Genomic DNA, 16,292 nt, shown 5'->3' with positions numbered 1-16,292 from the left:
TTACATATTCTTAATATTTTTTAGTTGAACAGGCTGATTGTTCATTGACATTTAAACTAACAAAAAATCATAAAAAGTAAAGAAATAGGAATCAGGGATAATAACCTGATAATAACAAGATGGGGGCCAGGCGCGGTGGCTCAAGCTTGTAATCCCAGCACTTTGGGAGGCCGAGACAAGGTCAGGAGATCGAGACCATCCTGGCTAACATGGTGAAACCCCATCTCTACTAAAGAAAAATACAAAAAACTAGCCGGGTGTGGTGGCAGGCGCCTGTAGTCCCAGCTACTCAGGAGGCTGAGGCAGGAGAATGGTGTAAACCCAGGAGGTGGAGCTTGCAGTGAGCTGAGATCCGGCCACTGCGCTCCAGCCTGGGCGACACAGCGAGACTCGGTCTCAAAAAAATAAATAAATAAATATAATAAAATAAAAAATAACAAGATACCAACTTATCCAGTAATTGCTAGGAAATGACTGACACTGTCACTGACCCACCTTACTTCATTTTTAGAGATATTTACATGGAAAAATGCATCAGTTCTCTTGGCTTCAGACATGGAACGTTAGCAGAGTAAAAGGCAGATAATTGTAGGCCAGACTGTTGAGGAACTATCCATACCTGTACTCTTATTTTACAGAACTTCTATAAGACTGAACTGAACAAGGAGGAGATGTATATACGCTACATTCACAAACTCTATGATCTGCATCTCAAAGCACAGAACTTTACAGGTAATTCTGTCTTTTGGCTTAGATTGGGGAAGGGGCTGGTGTATTAAGCATGATCATTCCTACGCTTTTCATAATTTGAGTGGAAGACTCAAGCATTTCTACTTTAAAATTAAAATTTATTTTTAGTTGAATATTTCTGCAGATTCTATATATATCATATACATGATACATATAGGCACACATGTAGGTTGTTTGACTATATCTCTGCATACTTTTTCAGAGGTTGCTCTTGGGATTACAAAATACATACATAACTTCTTACAGTCTGCTTATAGTTAAGATTTTACCACTTCAAGTTTGTATTAGTCTGTTTTCACACTGCTGATAAAGACATACCTGAGACTGGGTAATTTAAAAAGAAAAAGAGGTTTAATGGACTTACAGTTCCGCGTGGCTGGGGAGGCCTCACAATCATGGTGGAAGGCAAAAGGCACATCTTACATGGCAGCAGACAAGAGAGAGTTTGTGTAGGGTAACTCCCCCTTATAAAACCATCAGATCTTGTGAGACTTATTCACTATTATGAGAGCAGCATGGGAAAGACCATCCCCCATGATTCAATTACCTCCCACCTGCTCCCTCCCATGACACATGGGAATTGTGGGAGCTACAATTGAAGATGAGATTTGGGTGGGAACACAGCCAAACCATATCAAAGTTAAATATGAGAATTTTACAACTATATAGGTCTCATTATCCTCCCCACTGTATGTTGTAGTTGTCATATGTATTACATCCACATACATTGAAAGTCCCATCAAATGATGTCATAATTTTTGCCTTTCAATAGTCATACCTATTTTAACAAATTTAAGAGGATAAAAATACTTTATTCTATTTACTCAGATGTTTGCCATTTCTGTTCTTCTTTCTGCATTCATGAAGTTCCCAGGTTCCTTCTGTTATTATAATTTTTTGTTGAGCCTGAAGAGCTTGTTTTAGTATTTCTTTTAAAGCAGATGCAGTGGTGAAGAATCTTCTTAGTTTTCCTTCATCTAAGAATGTCTTTATTTCACCTTCATCCCTGAAGGATATGTTTGCTGGATACAGTATTGTAGGTGAATAGTTCTTTTGTTTCAGTACTTTAAAAATATAATTCCACTGTGTTCTGGCCTTAATGGTGTCTAACGAGAAATATGCAGTCATTTAAATTACTCACCTACGAGGCCGGACCTGGTGGCTCACGCCTGTAATCCCATCACTTTGGGTGGCCAAGGCAGGTGGATCGCTTGAGCCCAGGAGTTATGGACCAGCCTGGAAAATGTGGCGAAACCCCCATCTCCACCAAAAATACAAAAAATTAGCCAGGCATGGTGGTATACATCTGTAGTCCCAGCTATTCGGGAGGCTGAGGTGGATCACTTGAGCCTGGGAGGCAGAGGCTGCAGTGAGCCAAAATTGCACCACTGCACTCCACCCTGGATGACAGAGCCAGACCCTGTCTCAAAAAATAATAAAAATAAATTACTCACCTACATGAAATTTGTAACTTTTTTCTGGTTATCTTCAGGACTTTATCTTTGGTTTTCAGTGGTTTGATTATTGTATGTATGGACATGGTTTTCCTGTTTAGTTTAACTTGTTTGGGTTTGCTGAGTTTCTTGGATCTGTACATTTATTTCCTTTACCAAATTCGGGAAGTTCCCAAGTGTTATATCCTTAAATATATTTCTCTACCAGTTCTTCTCATTTTGAGGACTGTAATGGCATTAATGTTGGGCCTTTTGATATTGTTCCATAGGTTCCTGGAACTCTGTTCATTTTTGTTCAACTTTTTTTTCAGATCACTAATGTCTATTGATTTAAGTCCACTGATTTTCTTCTGTCACTTCATTCAGCTATTGAGCCTTTCCAGTGAAATGTTTATTTTTGTTATTGCATTATTCAGTTCTAAAATTTCCATGTAGTTATTTTCTTTTTACAACTTCAATTTCTTTGCAAAGAATGTCTATCTTTTTATTTATTCAAAAATGTTCACCATTACTTCATGGAGCATGGTTATAATAACTACCTCATAGTCTTTGGCTATAATTCTAACATCTGCATCTAGTTGGGGTTGGCATCTTTTCATTGCTTTTGCCCTTTGAGAGTTGTTTAGTTTTTTAAAAGTCAGATAATTTTGGATTATATTCTAGACCTTTTGAATATTATGTTCTAGGACTCTGGATTCTGTTAAAATCTTTAGGAAGACATTAACTTTTTAAATTTTAACAGATAGAAGTCCTTGTTATATTGATCCATTGGTTTGTTCTACACTTGTGCACCTTGGAGATGAGTCTGACTTCATATACAGAATTTAGCATCCCTTTCTTGAGCTCCCTCCCCTCTGTGATCCTCCCCATTCTTCCTGTCTCCCAAGAATTTCCTTTCCTAGTACTCTGGCTATATAGCCAAGGCTTGATCCTCTTCATGCCATGATGCTCTCTCTGCAATTGGTCTCTCTGTGGGCAAAGCAGTGAAAGAAAAGAGCTCATAGAAGGCACTACTGCCACTGCACTCACTGCCACCCCTGCATTGTGTAGCTTTGTTTCTGAAACTCAGAGTGAGGCCAGAAATTTCTACAGAGCTTCACCCCACAGGGGACCTTCTACCCGGTACTCCGACTAAAGGAACTTTTCTTGGAGCTTTTTCTGTCTGTTCCCATTTGCAGTTCCAGGAAACAGGAAAGTCTAAGCCAGGAGATATGGAAGGCGAAAAATAAAAACAGAATTAACTATGGTATGTCATTCTTTGAGTATTAGTTATTTTCCTCAGTCCACCTGCTCTTACTTACTTTTCAGAGTCCTCCAATAGTTGTGTTATATAGTCTCTCCAGGCTGTTTAGTTGTAATCAGTGGGAGAGAGAGGATGTACTCCATCTTAAGCAGAACCCTTTAATTAGATTTGGGAACTACAAATCTTGGTCTTTTGCCACACTGTTCTTCCAAGGAACTCCTGAATCATGGCTCCTCCCCCAGCTTTACAAGAGTAAGGGAATCCTTTCTGAAATGGTACTTGTGTTCCTAGAATTTACACATTCCTCTAGCTGAGGTTCCACTGTCTCAATTAGTAACATCACTGTTTACTCAGTCAGAAGACCCTGGTGTATCTTTGACTTTTCTAGCCTCCCTCAAATAATCATTCATGAAGTTCTATTAATTCTGTTTCCTAGAAATCTCTCAAAACCATTTCCTTTTCACTATTCCCATCTTCACTGCCTCAGTTAGACCTTCATCATTTCTCACCTGACTGCCTCTGGACTATCACCAGTTACTCTTTGGGACAGGAGTCAGCAAACTATAACCTACAGGCTACCTACCTTATTTTGTAAGGGAAGTTTTATAACAGCTCACCCATGCCCACTTGTTTATGTATTGTCTGTTTCTGCTTTTGCACCACAGTGGCAGAACTGAGTAGTGGAGACAAAGACCACAGCCTAAATTATTTACTGTCTGGCCCTTTAAGAAAAAGTTTGCCAACTCCTTCCCTAGACAGCACTCTCTTGTCAGTGTATGTGTTCTACAAAAGAAACTACAAATTCTTTATTCAAGGTCTGTTGTAATTGAACCAACGCCTGTCTATTCAGCCTCATCTTACCACTTGTACCACATACCCTCCTTTCATCCTTCAGGATCAGCTCCTTCGCCCTCTTTTCCATGCAGCCATCCCCCTCCTGAAGTTCTTTTTCTTCTCTTTCTCTCACCATCTCCATGCCCCACAATCCTCCTGTAGGCTGAGTGATTTTTCCCATCTCTTTTTTCCCATTGCATTTTTTCCAGATTTGTTTTGTTTTGTTTTGTTTTTGAGACAGAGTCTCATTCTGTCGCCCAGGCTGGAGTAGAGTGGTGTGATCTCGGCTCACTGCCACTTTCGCCTCCTAGGTTCAAGCGATTCTCCTGCCTCAGACTCCTGAGCAGCTGAGATTACAGGTGCCTGCCACCGTGCCTGGCTAAAGTTTTTTGTATTTTTAGTAGAGACATGTTGGCCAGGCTGATCTCAAACTCCTGGCCTCAGGTGATGCACCTGCCTCAGCCTCCGAAAGTGCTGGGATTATAGGTGTGAGCTACCATGCCCGGCCCCAGATTTCTATTAAAGTACATATCAAACTGGTTTTTTTAAATTAATAATTGCATATTATGTGATTATATATTATATATTGTGTATGTACATGCATGCATGTATATATGGATAATCTTCAGTTAAAGGGTCCTTTGAGTACAGTAATCATGTTTTCTTTTCTTTTTTTTGAGACAGAGTTTGACTCTGTTGCCCAGGCTGGAATGTAGTGGCACGATCTCGGCTCTCTGCAGCCTCTGCCTCCCAAGCCCAAGCAATCCTCCCACCTCAGCCTCCCAAGTAGTTGGGACCACAGGCACATGCCACTACAGCCAGCTAATTTTTTTTTTTTTTTTTGGTAGAGACAGGATTTTGTCATATTGCCCAGGCTGGTCTCGAACTCCTGAGCTCAGAAGATCCACACGCTTTGGCCTCCCAAAGTCCTGGGATTACAGGTGTGAGCCACCGCGCCTAGCCCACAGTGATGTTTTTCTTACTTTAGTCTTCTCAGTTCTTAGAATAGTGCCTAGCAATGTAAGATTTAAATAAATGCATCACAAATTAATGTACCCTTTAATTATTAAATATTAACACCTGATTAGCAGATTTTCTTTCTCAATATTGGTAATTCTCAATTCAAAAAGAAAAAAAAGAAGTAAACTTCTAAAAAATTTTAAAGTTCATAAAAAAAACGCAGAAGGGAAGTAAGGATAAGCTACTCCAGATATATAATAGATATATTTTGGTTCTCTGAAATAAAGTCCAAATTTGTCTGATTATATTTCAAAAACGGGTAAATCCCATTTGTTTACTCAACTTGCAGTCTTTATGTTCCCCAAAGTCATAAGAAATCAGTTCTTTTCCCATGTAACATTTTATTCTTCTCTCTTATATCTTCATTTCTGTACTTGGAGACAGTGAAATTGATGGGGAACTTTTCTGTCTTTCTAGGATTCTGTTTAAGTGACTTAACCCTTTTCCAGCCTTTTGTGACAGCATCCTCCATTCCTAATTCATCTCTATTCTTCTCTCTCTCTCTCCTTTTTTTTTTTTTGCATATTGGTGTCCTTGTAATACACTTCTCAAAATGGTAGAATGGGATTAATAAAAATTTACTACTGCTTCCTCTAGACACATTTTTTCCTCAGATACATGTTGTCATTTTCCCAAATCAAATTCTGAAACAGGTGTAATTTGTCTTCACATCTTTTCCATGCCATCACTCAGTCATTTGTCAGTTTCATCTGATTGCCTGCTAATGCCTTCTTTTCCCAGGCTTTCCCGGGGCACCTCACCCACACCTGGCATTCCACCCATCCCAGGACCTTACAAGGGCAAGCTGATTGGGAAAGCATTTGGGGACTGGAGACCTTCATTGCTGTTTTTTATTTGTGGGGGGGGGGGATTGTTTTTGTTTTTGAGACAGAGTTTCACTCTTGTTGCCCAGGCTGGAGTGCAATAGCGCAATCTCAGCTCACTGCAGCCTCCACCTCCTGGGTTCAAGTGATTCTCCTGCCTTAGCCTCCCGAGTAGCTGGGATTACAGGCGCCCGCCACCATGCTAGCTAACTTTTTGTATTTTTAGTAGAGACAGGGTTTCACTATGTTGGCCAGGCTGGTCTCAAACTCCTGACCTCAGGTGACCCACCTGCCTCGGCCTCCCAAAATGCTGGGATTACAGGTGTGAACCACTGTGCCTGGCCTCTTTTTGTTTTTTAATTCTGCATAACATAAAATTTACCATCTTAACCATTTTTAACTGTACAGTTCAGTGATATTAAGTATAGTCACACTGTCGTGCTACCATTACCACCATCCACCTCCAGAACTTTAACTTTGTTTGAGATGGGGGTCTCACTGTATCACTCAGATTGGTCTTAAACTCACATAATCCTCATGACTCAGCCTCCCAAGTATCTGGGACTACAGGGGTGTGTCACCACACCTAGCTAATTTTAGAATAAATTTTTTTAGAGACGAGGACTCACTGTGTTGCCAAGGCTGATCTTGAACTCTTGGCCTCAGCCTCCTGGGTACCTGAGACTACAGGGGCAGAACTATTCTCATCTTCCCAAACTAAAACTCTGTACCCATTGAACACTAACTCCCCATTCCTCTTACCCCTGGCCACTACTATTCTACTTTCTGTCTCTGTAAATTTGACTTTCATCACCCTTGAAGTCATCACTGCCTGTGGGTAGCTGTGGGAAGGACATCACTCAGTCTTCCTAATCCTTTGAAATGATCAGTTAGTCTCTGGGGCATTTTCTGAGTACTCACATGTTGACAGATACACAAAAGAAATTTGAGTGACAAAGAAGATAACTCCTGAGCCGGGTCATTGAGAGAAAGTAGGCGTTATTTCTGCTAAAGGGGAAAGAAAGTCTTGCAGGCGCAAGCTGTGAGGCCCTTAGGTGTGAATCAGAGAGGTATGTGAGAGGAAGCACAGCTTGTTTGGATGACAAGAGCAAAGAGTGTGGATGCAAGAACAAAAATACACATAGGGTTTCCTTAGATACTTAGCATTTATTACAATGATACATGGAGAATTAAACATCAGGAGATCATCTCAGGGATGTCAGAGAAAACTAGATGCCTATTAAAATAACAGCACTCTTCTGAGGATCTGGTTATTATAATTCTTGTGCAATCACAGCAGTCTTCCATGGCTACCTATGTTATGGTGATTCAGCTCTGTGTCTGCATCCACCAGTTAACTGACACCCTTTTTAGTGGCTGCTTTCTCTGTCCATCTTACATTCAATCCCATAAAGAAAGAGACCAACAAGAGTGCATGCAACAGAAGGCATCCCTGTCCCTGTCGGGCAGCTTTCTTGTGCCCAGCTGCCTCTGGACCACAGTGCATCTTGCTCATTCCTGGAAAGTGGATACTGGAGTCCGGGGGGTCCAACTATGAGGACTGGAGCCTCAGCAGCTACTGAAGCTTCTTAAAAGAGTTGGAGGTGGGCTCTTTCATACCTGTACTACATGGAGAGCCAATGGGAAAATGGGGATAGAGAGACTGGTAAGAACCAGATCATGAGCAACCTTCTCTGTTACTGTAGGAGACCTAAATTTATTGTTTGAGCTACTGAGAGTCATTGACTGGTTTTAACCAGGGAAGCAATATCATCATTTATTTGCATTGAAAGAAGTTCATATTGGTAACTGCAAACTGAGTGGAGAGGGATAAGAGACTGCTGGTGGATTAGGAAAGCTTTCACAATAATAATTGACCAGGAGATTGTATAAGCTCACCAAATGTAATTGAAGAGAAAAAAGAGCAGAGCCTGTGATAGGGGCCCTGGCCCTTCTTATTGCAACTATCTTTTTTACATGGAGATGGCCACATCATAGCATTATAACTTAGCATGTTACTTTAGGGTTTTATGTGTAGTTACCCTAAAGGCAAATAAATGAAGAAAAGGAATTACCATTGTTGATACCATCTGAAAAGCTACCATTATGTCTTTTGAGAAACCTATGAGGTGGAGTTAAATGGACGAATAACCTAAGTATTTGTCCATTTTATTCAATTTAGTAATTGAGTTGGCTATTATGACATTAGAGGAAAAATTATTATAGTCCTTTATCAGTGACAATTCTGGTCCCTATTCTTGATCTATTTGGCTATATTTACAGTTCAGGAAAAGGAGAGACCTGCAGAATGGCAAGTATTCTGTCAAATACACTATCTGCCAACTATACATAAATTCATAAGTCACCTTTTCCACTTATGTGTATATGGAAAATCACCCCTTGTTTCTGCAGGAAATTCAACCATGTCAAGCACGTAATGATATCAGTAGTCTTTACAGAAGATTTGTGGGGCCATCTGGGGCAAGGTGGTCATGTCACACAGCCTGCAACAGTTCATTCTCTCTCACACACAAATACACCCACACACCGACATACTCCCCCTACTCCTCATCCAGCATTTCCACCCTCTCCAATTCCTACCCTGTTGCTAGATTTTTTTCTTTCTTTTTCTTTTTCTTTTTTTTTTTTGTCTTCACTCAGCTCCTCTCTGGCTTCTTTGCCCCTTGTAAATTCTGCCTCCACTCTGATCCCCGCTCCTCACCAGTTTCAATTTTTCAGCCCTTTATTATTCCAAAGAATTTGCCATTTTTTGTTTCCTAAGCCTGCTCTTTGGAAGATGCTCATAGTCCCCAAGCAACTTACTAGTGAACTCTCCCAGCAAACAAAGGCCTGTCTCCCCACATCTTTGAACCAGCAACAGCAAGATATCCTTACACATTTTTATTATGCTGTAGCATACAGACATTTTAGGGAAAACAAAAACAAAAGGCAAAAACAGAAACAGAAATTACAGGGAAACAAAAGATGAAGTACAGATCTCTGATAAGTCCAAGTCCATCATCCAGGGGAAGTCCTCGTTCATTACCCTACTGCTGCATATATTCTGGACATTTTTCTGCTATATCACGAAGTTTAGAAAATAGTATTTTTTTCCCAGTTTGTCGGAAACTGGCCACATTTGAAGGAATGTGGCTTGGGGTCCTGTCTCAATCATTGCCTTCCCATGTGACTTGCAGAAGCTGCATATACCCTCCTCTTATATGATGAGCTACTGGAATGGTCTGATCGGCCCCTCAGGGAGTTCCTGACCTACCCCATGCAAACAGAATGGCAGCGCAAAGAGCACCTGCACCTCACCATCATCCAGAACTTTGACAGAGGCAAAGTAAGTGGCCCTGCCCCGCCCGGGGTCCCTCCTGGAGTGGTGGTGTTGATGTCCCTTTCCCTTTCATTTCTAGTATATGAATGCCCACCTCCTTGAGCAGAGATCCTCACATTTTAACGTATATTAGAAACACCCAAGAGCTTGTCAAAATGAGGATTCCTAGGCCCCACTCCTAGCCATTCTGATTCGTTTTGATTTTGAATCAGCCATTCTGATTCATGCCTTGTCTGGCACGAGGCTGGGGAATCTGTGATTTTAACAAGGACCCTAGGAGAGTCCAATGTGCATGACCTTTTCATTACACTTTGATAAACACGGATTTAGAGATTTTGATCGCCAGTAACATAGTCCATTCCTGGCTGCTTTAGCAAAATATCCTAGACTGGGTAGCTTATAAACAACAGAAATTTATTTCTCACAGTTCTGAAGGCTGAGAAGTTCAAGATCAAGGCCCTGGCAGACACAGTGTCTGGTGAGGGCCATCTTGCTGTGTCTTCACATGGTGAAAGGGACTGGCTAACTCTCTGGGGCCTCTTTTATAAGGGTACTAATGCCAATCATGAGGGCTCCACCCTCATGACCTAATCAATTCCAAAGACCCCATTTCCTAATACCATCCCATGGGGGTTAGGATTTCAACATACGAATTTGTAGGAGACCCAAATGTGCAGACTATAACACACAGGTATTATATTCTCTGAAAAACCATTATCACCCTTCACAGTCTCCCGAAATTGGCATGCATTCTGCCCCATTCTACTTTAAGGTAAAATATATGAAACTTAATTTGTTTAAAGAATTTTGTGGCATCCCATCATATACTTAAGAGATGCCTTGGGGTGTTGAAAAAACCTCACTGACCTCATAAAGCAATTCAGTACATCACCTCCCTCCACTTCCTCCCCCTCTTCAAGGGCTTATAGTCCTCTTTTAAAAAATTCATGAATCTGACCACCATTGTTTATTGGATTTGAACACTTGGATGCTTTGGTGGTACATGTCTTAGACTCAAATATATCTTCCAGATTGCGAAGGTTAAACAGAAAATTAAAATACAACCAATGGCTGTAATTCTTTTACAAAATATAATTGGGTACACGTAAAAATTTGATGCAAGGAAATTGCTTCTTTCACATCTTCCTTTATTATTTATCTAGCTACACTGACATATCATTACATGAATACCAAAAGAAATGTTTTTGTGCCCTCCTGCTGTAAAGTTTCCACCTGTGGGATAAGGTGGTACAAACTCTCTGGATTCATGTATTGGTCCATCCCCAGGAGTTTGTGCTAGATCAGGGGTTGCAAACTATGGTCCACAGGTCACATGACTCACTGCCTGTTTCTGTGCAGCCCCAAAGCTACAAATCTCTTTTACGTTTTTAAATGTTTGAAAGAAATCAAAGGAATCATAACATTTTGGGACATGTGAAAATGATATGAAACGCATGTTTTATTGGCCCTAAATTCTTATTGGAACACAGCCATGCTTAATTGTGTCTATGACTGCTTTGGTGCTATAACAGCAGAATTGAGTAATTGTGACAAAGACTATATGGTCCTCAAAGACTAAAGTGTTGACTTTCTGGCCCTTTGCAGAAAATGTTTGCTGACACCTATACTAGATCAAAGAATTTTATACATTTCTGCTGAGAGTAACCAGCTGGGTTATACCTCTCACAATTTGCAAGCACAACTAAGCCAAGCAAGAAATCCAGGGTACCAGTCACAGATAATTGGGAGTTAGGGGTCAGTGGTAATTCTCTCCTCTGCCTGTTTATATCCATCTATTCAGCCATTGTGGAACTGTAGTTATTTCAAGATGATTCTGGAATGACAGCAAAAAATATTGTTCATGCACCAAGTATTAATGACTGTTGTGGTAGATTATCGTTTCCAGCATTCAAAGGATTTTTAATAATTTACATTTTAATTACATGGTGTTTTCAAGCTTAAAGTCTCAATGATATGATTAAAGGTATGTTATAAAGATTAAGGAGTGGCCAGGTGCGGTGGCTCACACCTGTAATCCCAGCACTTTGGGAGGCCAAGGTGGCCGGGTCATGGGGTCAGGAGATCAAGACCATTCTGGTCAACATGGTGAAACCCCATCTCTACTAAAAATACAAGAATTAGCTGGGTATGGTGGTGCCTGCCTGTAATCCCAGCTACTCAGGAGGCTGAGGCAGGAGAATCGCTTGGACCAGGGAGGCAGAGGTTGCAGTGAGCCGAGTTGAGCAACTCCAGCCTGGTGACAGAGCGAGACTCCGTCTCAAAAAAAAAAAAAAAAGATTAAGGAGTAAGGCTTGGTGCTCTGAACACACTCATGTTCTGACTTTTGGGTAGAAGTAAGTGGATGTTGTCGGATGGTTCCATTGATCTCATTCATTTGTCCACAGTGTTGGGAGAATGGCATTATCTTGTGCCGGAAGATTGCAGAGCAGTATGAGAGTTACTATGACTACAGAAACCTGAGCAAGATGCGGGTAAGGTGCCTGACTGCATCCTGATCAGGCCATAGCCTCCCTTTGTGATTAGCTTTCCAGTGTGGTTCTATGAAATTAACTCTGTGGTCTTGCAGAAACGTTTTTTAAGATAAATCCTCTGAAGCATACTTAGCTATTTATACAGAGAAATAGCAAATTGATTTGTGTAATGCTTTTATTTAATATAAAAAAGTGAGCACTTGATTTGTTTAATACACCATATATGAAATATACAGTCTAATCCAGGATTAACACTTTTAGTTTATTGTGGAAAATCTCCACTCTGTTTGAAGAGTTTCCACTTACACATGTTTCTGTAACAATATACCATTCTTAGTCCCATAATCTGCAAATCTGTGGGAATGGCTGACCTGTTTCTCAATAATTTAGGGCCAAATTCTGTAGGCGTCACCTCTCTTTAGCTTCAGCAATGGGTTTTTATTTGCGAGACTTAGATCGAGATTTTAGCACCTAAGAGCTCAAGGAGTTGAGTACTCTGTTTCTCTGAACCAGATGTTTTATACCTGCTTTGCTCTTGGGTTCAAACAAGTCCTCCTTGCCCTCCAAGTCCTTACTCTTGAGCAGCATGAACGTATGTGTCATCTTGTAATACACAAGATCCTGCTGTGTGTGTCAGTTCCTCGGGGTTTCTAAAGTAGGATCATCAGTTTTTATACATTAAAAAAAGATTAAATACTGCCTTTTAATTTTGAGGTAGCCATTTAAGAGATAATACCATAAACCTGTAACAGCTCATAAAATCCCTTACACCCCAACAAGGAATTTATTCAACTGGCAGGAACTGACTCTGTCCTTTTGGCACAGTATTTCATGTCAGCAGTTCATCGATACTTCTCCTAACATGAAAACGAAAGAGAAAAACCCTGTTTTAACTTCAGTCCATCATGTTGACTCTGGCAGGCACTGCAGTTTTATATAAAAACATTGATGTTCATCTCTTGGCATCCTGTTCCTGTGACGAGAAGCGAGGTGATGATGTTTACTTGTGAGAGCCCTTGGGTGCCATAGTCACTAAGATTTTTATAAACCCAAAGCATTATACTTCATGCCAACTGCTCTTTGGGGTGCTGTTACTAGAGGGGGGATAGAGGAGGAATCTTCAAGTGTAATATTAGTCTTTCTCTGGAAACCCTGGGGATGATAATGCCATGAATGGGAAACCATAAGCTTTATATGCTTCATAGTTTCAACATTGTCAGGCGCACTTAAGAGCTTTCAACCCAGACAGCACTTTGCACTATGGGTCTCCTTTGGTTTGGTTTGTTGTTTTATCCTTGCCCAACCTGTGCAAGATTGCACCTTCCAAATGTCCTGAATTACCATAGGCAGGTGGAGGCAAACCCACAGGTAAGTACATCTGGCACGAGAATTCTCTAGAAAGGTTTTGCCTCTAATAATTCACGTTAATTTCTACTTAATTGTGAAGAAAATATTTTTCTTGATAGACTACATGCGTAGAAATAATTTTTCTCTTGGGATAACATGTGATAATACACTTGATTCTTTAAAGCAGGGGTAAGCAAACTACAGCCTTTGGGCCTAGCAGAATTAAATAGTTGTGAAGGGACAATATGGCCTGCAAAATGTAAAACAGTCTCTGGACATTTATAGAGGAAATTTGCCAATCCCCAACTTAAAGCATCAAAAAGAAAGTCAGACCTTCTTTGAGGCAAACTCAATTAAAATAAAGTTCTCCTTTATATAAAAGAGAAATCTTATTCTATAACTTTGATAGAAACGAAAGATGAGATAAAATGCTTAGAACTTTTCTGTGCTTTCTAGATGATGGAAGCCTCTTTGTATGACAAAATTATGGACCAGCAACGTCTTGAACCAGAGTTCTTCAGAGTTGGATTTTATGGAAAAAAATTTCCATTTTTCTTAAGAGTAAGTAATATACTATTTAATTTGCTTTCATGGTTCTCATATAGATATCTCAATCAAGAAAACTAAGCTGTTAGTGACATTTTATATGACAGGTAGTAATATGCATGAGACTTTCTTTAAACTTTTACTTTGCAGACATTATATTAATCTAGAATGCCTTGTTTTAAATAATTTCTGAGATAGCAATCAACCCCTTCCTAAATTTAGTATATTTTGTGAGCAATCTTTGATAATAATAGTTTCCCTTATATGATACCCACTATTTTAATTCAGTCTGCAATTCCCATCAAGTTAGTATTAGAAAAAAAAATGGCGGGGCACTGCAGGAGGCTGGGAGTTGCAGAGTATCGAAAGCAATGCAGTTTCACATCACGTGAAAACCCTACCTCCAGCACCATGTAAAGAGTGTTGTTTGGCCATTTTGATGAATTTGTAAAAAGATAAATGTCACCCAGCAAAGAGACTCAATTTATTGCTAGTATAAACTCCATTTCTACAAAGGGAAAACCTTTAGACATTCTAAGATACCTACAAGATAATAAAATATTCAACTCCATTCTTTTCATTTTTCACATTCTGCCAAGTAGTGTCTTCTATGCTTGAATATTTATTGGACACTTTAGTATATACACCTTCCTTGTATAAAAACATTGCTTAAAAGAACAAATGTAATTCCCAAGCAACTAAGGAAACGTATCTGGGATAATTTTAAAATTGAATCAATTTGTTACAACTTTAGTTCTCAATATACAAATATTTTGATGTTTGTTTTTACCTAAATCTTGCCTGTCAGCACATATGACAGGATACTAGGATGGGTGTGCTTGGAGAAGAAGAGAAAGATTTCACTTTATTGTTTGTTTAATAATCATTATCTGCCTTTCAGAATGAAAAAGACAGATAGGTAGATCCCAAAATATCCAATACAGGTTCATTTTAGTATCACATGGAACAAATGTTGTCTTTAGTCAATTGAAATGACCGTGCATTTGGGTGCTACACAGACATAATGTGCAATCTCCTTGTTGCATTAAAACACAGTATAGTGGGCGGTCACAAAGCTGACTCTGCAGGTGGGCCTGCCTAAAAATGGAGGAAATCTTGATTCCTGATCAAAAACATTACAGCGCACAGTGGCACGCTGTAATCCCAAGAACTTGGGAGGCTGAGATAGGAATATCACTTGAACCTGGTTCCAGACCAGTCTAGACAACAGAGCGAGACTCCCAAAAAAATGAAAATTAAAAAATGGCAGAGTCAGAATACATGTTGAATTTAAAAGACTAAGTTTTGGAGGTGTAGCTGGTCCCAAGCTGTTATGAGCAACCCCGCTAAAGACTGCAGATGGCCTGGATCCAGGTTCTGAGTGGAGCGGCACAGTCTAGAGCTGTAGCCGCACAGAGGGCTGGGGATTGCACAGCAGGGTCCAGATGCTTCTCTGCCTCAGTAGGTCATCTCCCTCTGTTGGCACAGACAGACATGACACTGTTGGCAGAGTCACATCTGAAAGATTATAATTAAAAGTATAAAGTTTAAAAAAACTGGAAGTAGTTTAAGAGTCATAATTTTAAAGAGAGTTTAGCAAATTGGAAAACTGCATTAGCTAATAGAATAAATTTTGTTAAAAAGTCAATTAGAATAAATCAATCTTCTATATCATCCTTCTTTTAAAAATAGCTTTCCTGGGTATAAATGGCATTTGCTTCAAAATGAAAGAGAAGGGTCCCCCTCTATTGGTTTCTAAAGGGCACTACACTCTTCAGAATCCCGGAGCCTGACCTTTTTTCTTAAGGAATCAGATTCTAGTCTGTTCTTGGATTTAAAAGCAAACAAATATCAACATTAAAAACTTCCTTTTGGCCAGGCACAGTAGCTCGCACCTGTAATCCCAGCACTTTGGGAGGCCAAGGCAAGAGAATTGCTTGAGGCCAGAAGTCTTTTGTGGTTTGATCAATTTCCAAGATAATTTTTAGAACTCAAATACATTTATACAATGTTATGATCTAAGTAGGGATTTTTCCCCTCATGGAAAACAGGTTACTTTTGGCTGGGCACAGTAGCTCACGCCTATAATCACAGCACTTTGGGAGGCCAAGGCCAGAGGATCACTTGAGCCCAGGAGTTCAAGACCAGCCTGAACAACATAGTGAGACCCTGTCTCTACTAAAAATAATAAAAAAGTAGTTTGGTGGTATGCGCCTGTGGTTCCAGCTTCTTGGGAGACTGAGGCAGGAGGATTGCTTGAGCTCGGGAGTCAAAGCTTCAGTATGCTGTTATTGAGCCAGTGCACTCCAGCCTGGGTGACAGTGAGACCCTGTCTCCAAAAAAAAAAAAAAGAAAAGCAAATGGGTTAAAGAATACTAACACAGAAGTTCTACTTCTATATACATGCTTAAGAAAATTGAAAATACATATTCACACAAATAC

General features: G+C 40.0%; 1 protein-coding gene across 2 annotated transcripts in view; it reads left to right on the top strand.

The window, feature by feature from the left end:
• Nucleotides 1-16,292, top strand: part of DOCK4 (dedicator of cytokinesis 4) — a 491,532-nt gene that overhangs the window by 438,745 nt on the left and 36,495 nt on the right. For both annotated transcript variants that reach the window (XM_011999203.1, XM_011999202.1), the window contains 4 exons: nt 639-732; nt 9,323-9,471; nt 11,871-11,957; nt 13,761-13,865. In XM_011999203.1, the coding sequence (XP_011854593.1) occupies nt 639-732; nt 9,323-9,471; nt 11,871-11,957; nt 13,761-13,865 (435 nt within the window). The remainder of the gene's footprint in view (nt 1-638; nt 733-9,322; nt 9,472-11,870; nt 11,958-13,760; nt 13,866-16,292) is intronic.

The sequence above is a fragment of the Mandrillus leucophaeus genome, unplaced genomic scaffold (assembly GCF_000951045.1).
Source record: "Mandrillus leucophaeus isolate KB7577 unplaced genomic scaffold, Mleu.le_1.0 Scaffold588, whole genome shotgun sequence".
Taxonomy (NCBI): Eukaryota; Metazoa; Chordata; class Mammalia; order Primates; family Cercopithecidae; genus Mandrillus; species Mandrillus leucophaeus.
This window is presented reverse-complemented; position numbering and strand designations above follow the sequence as displayed.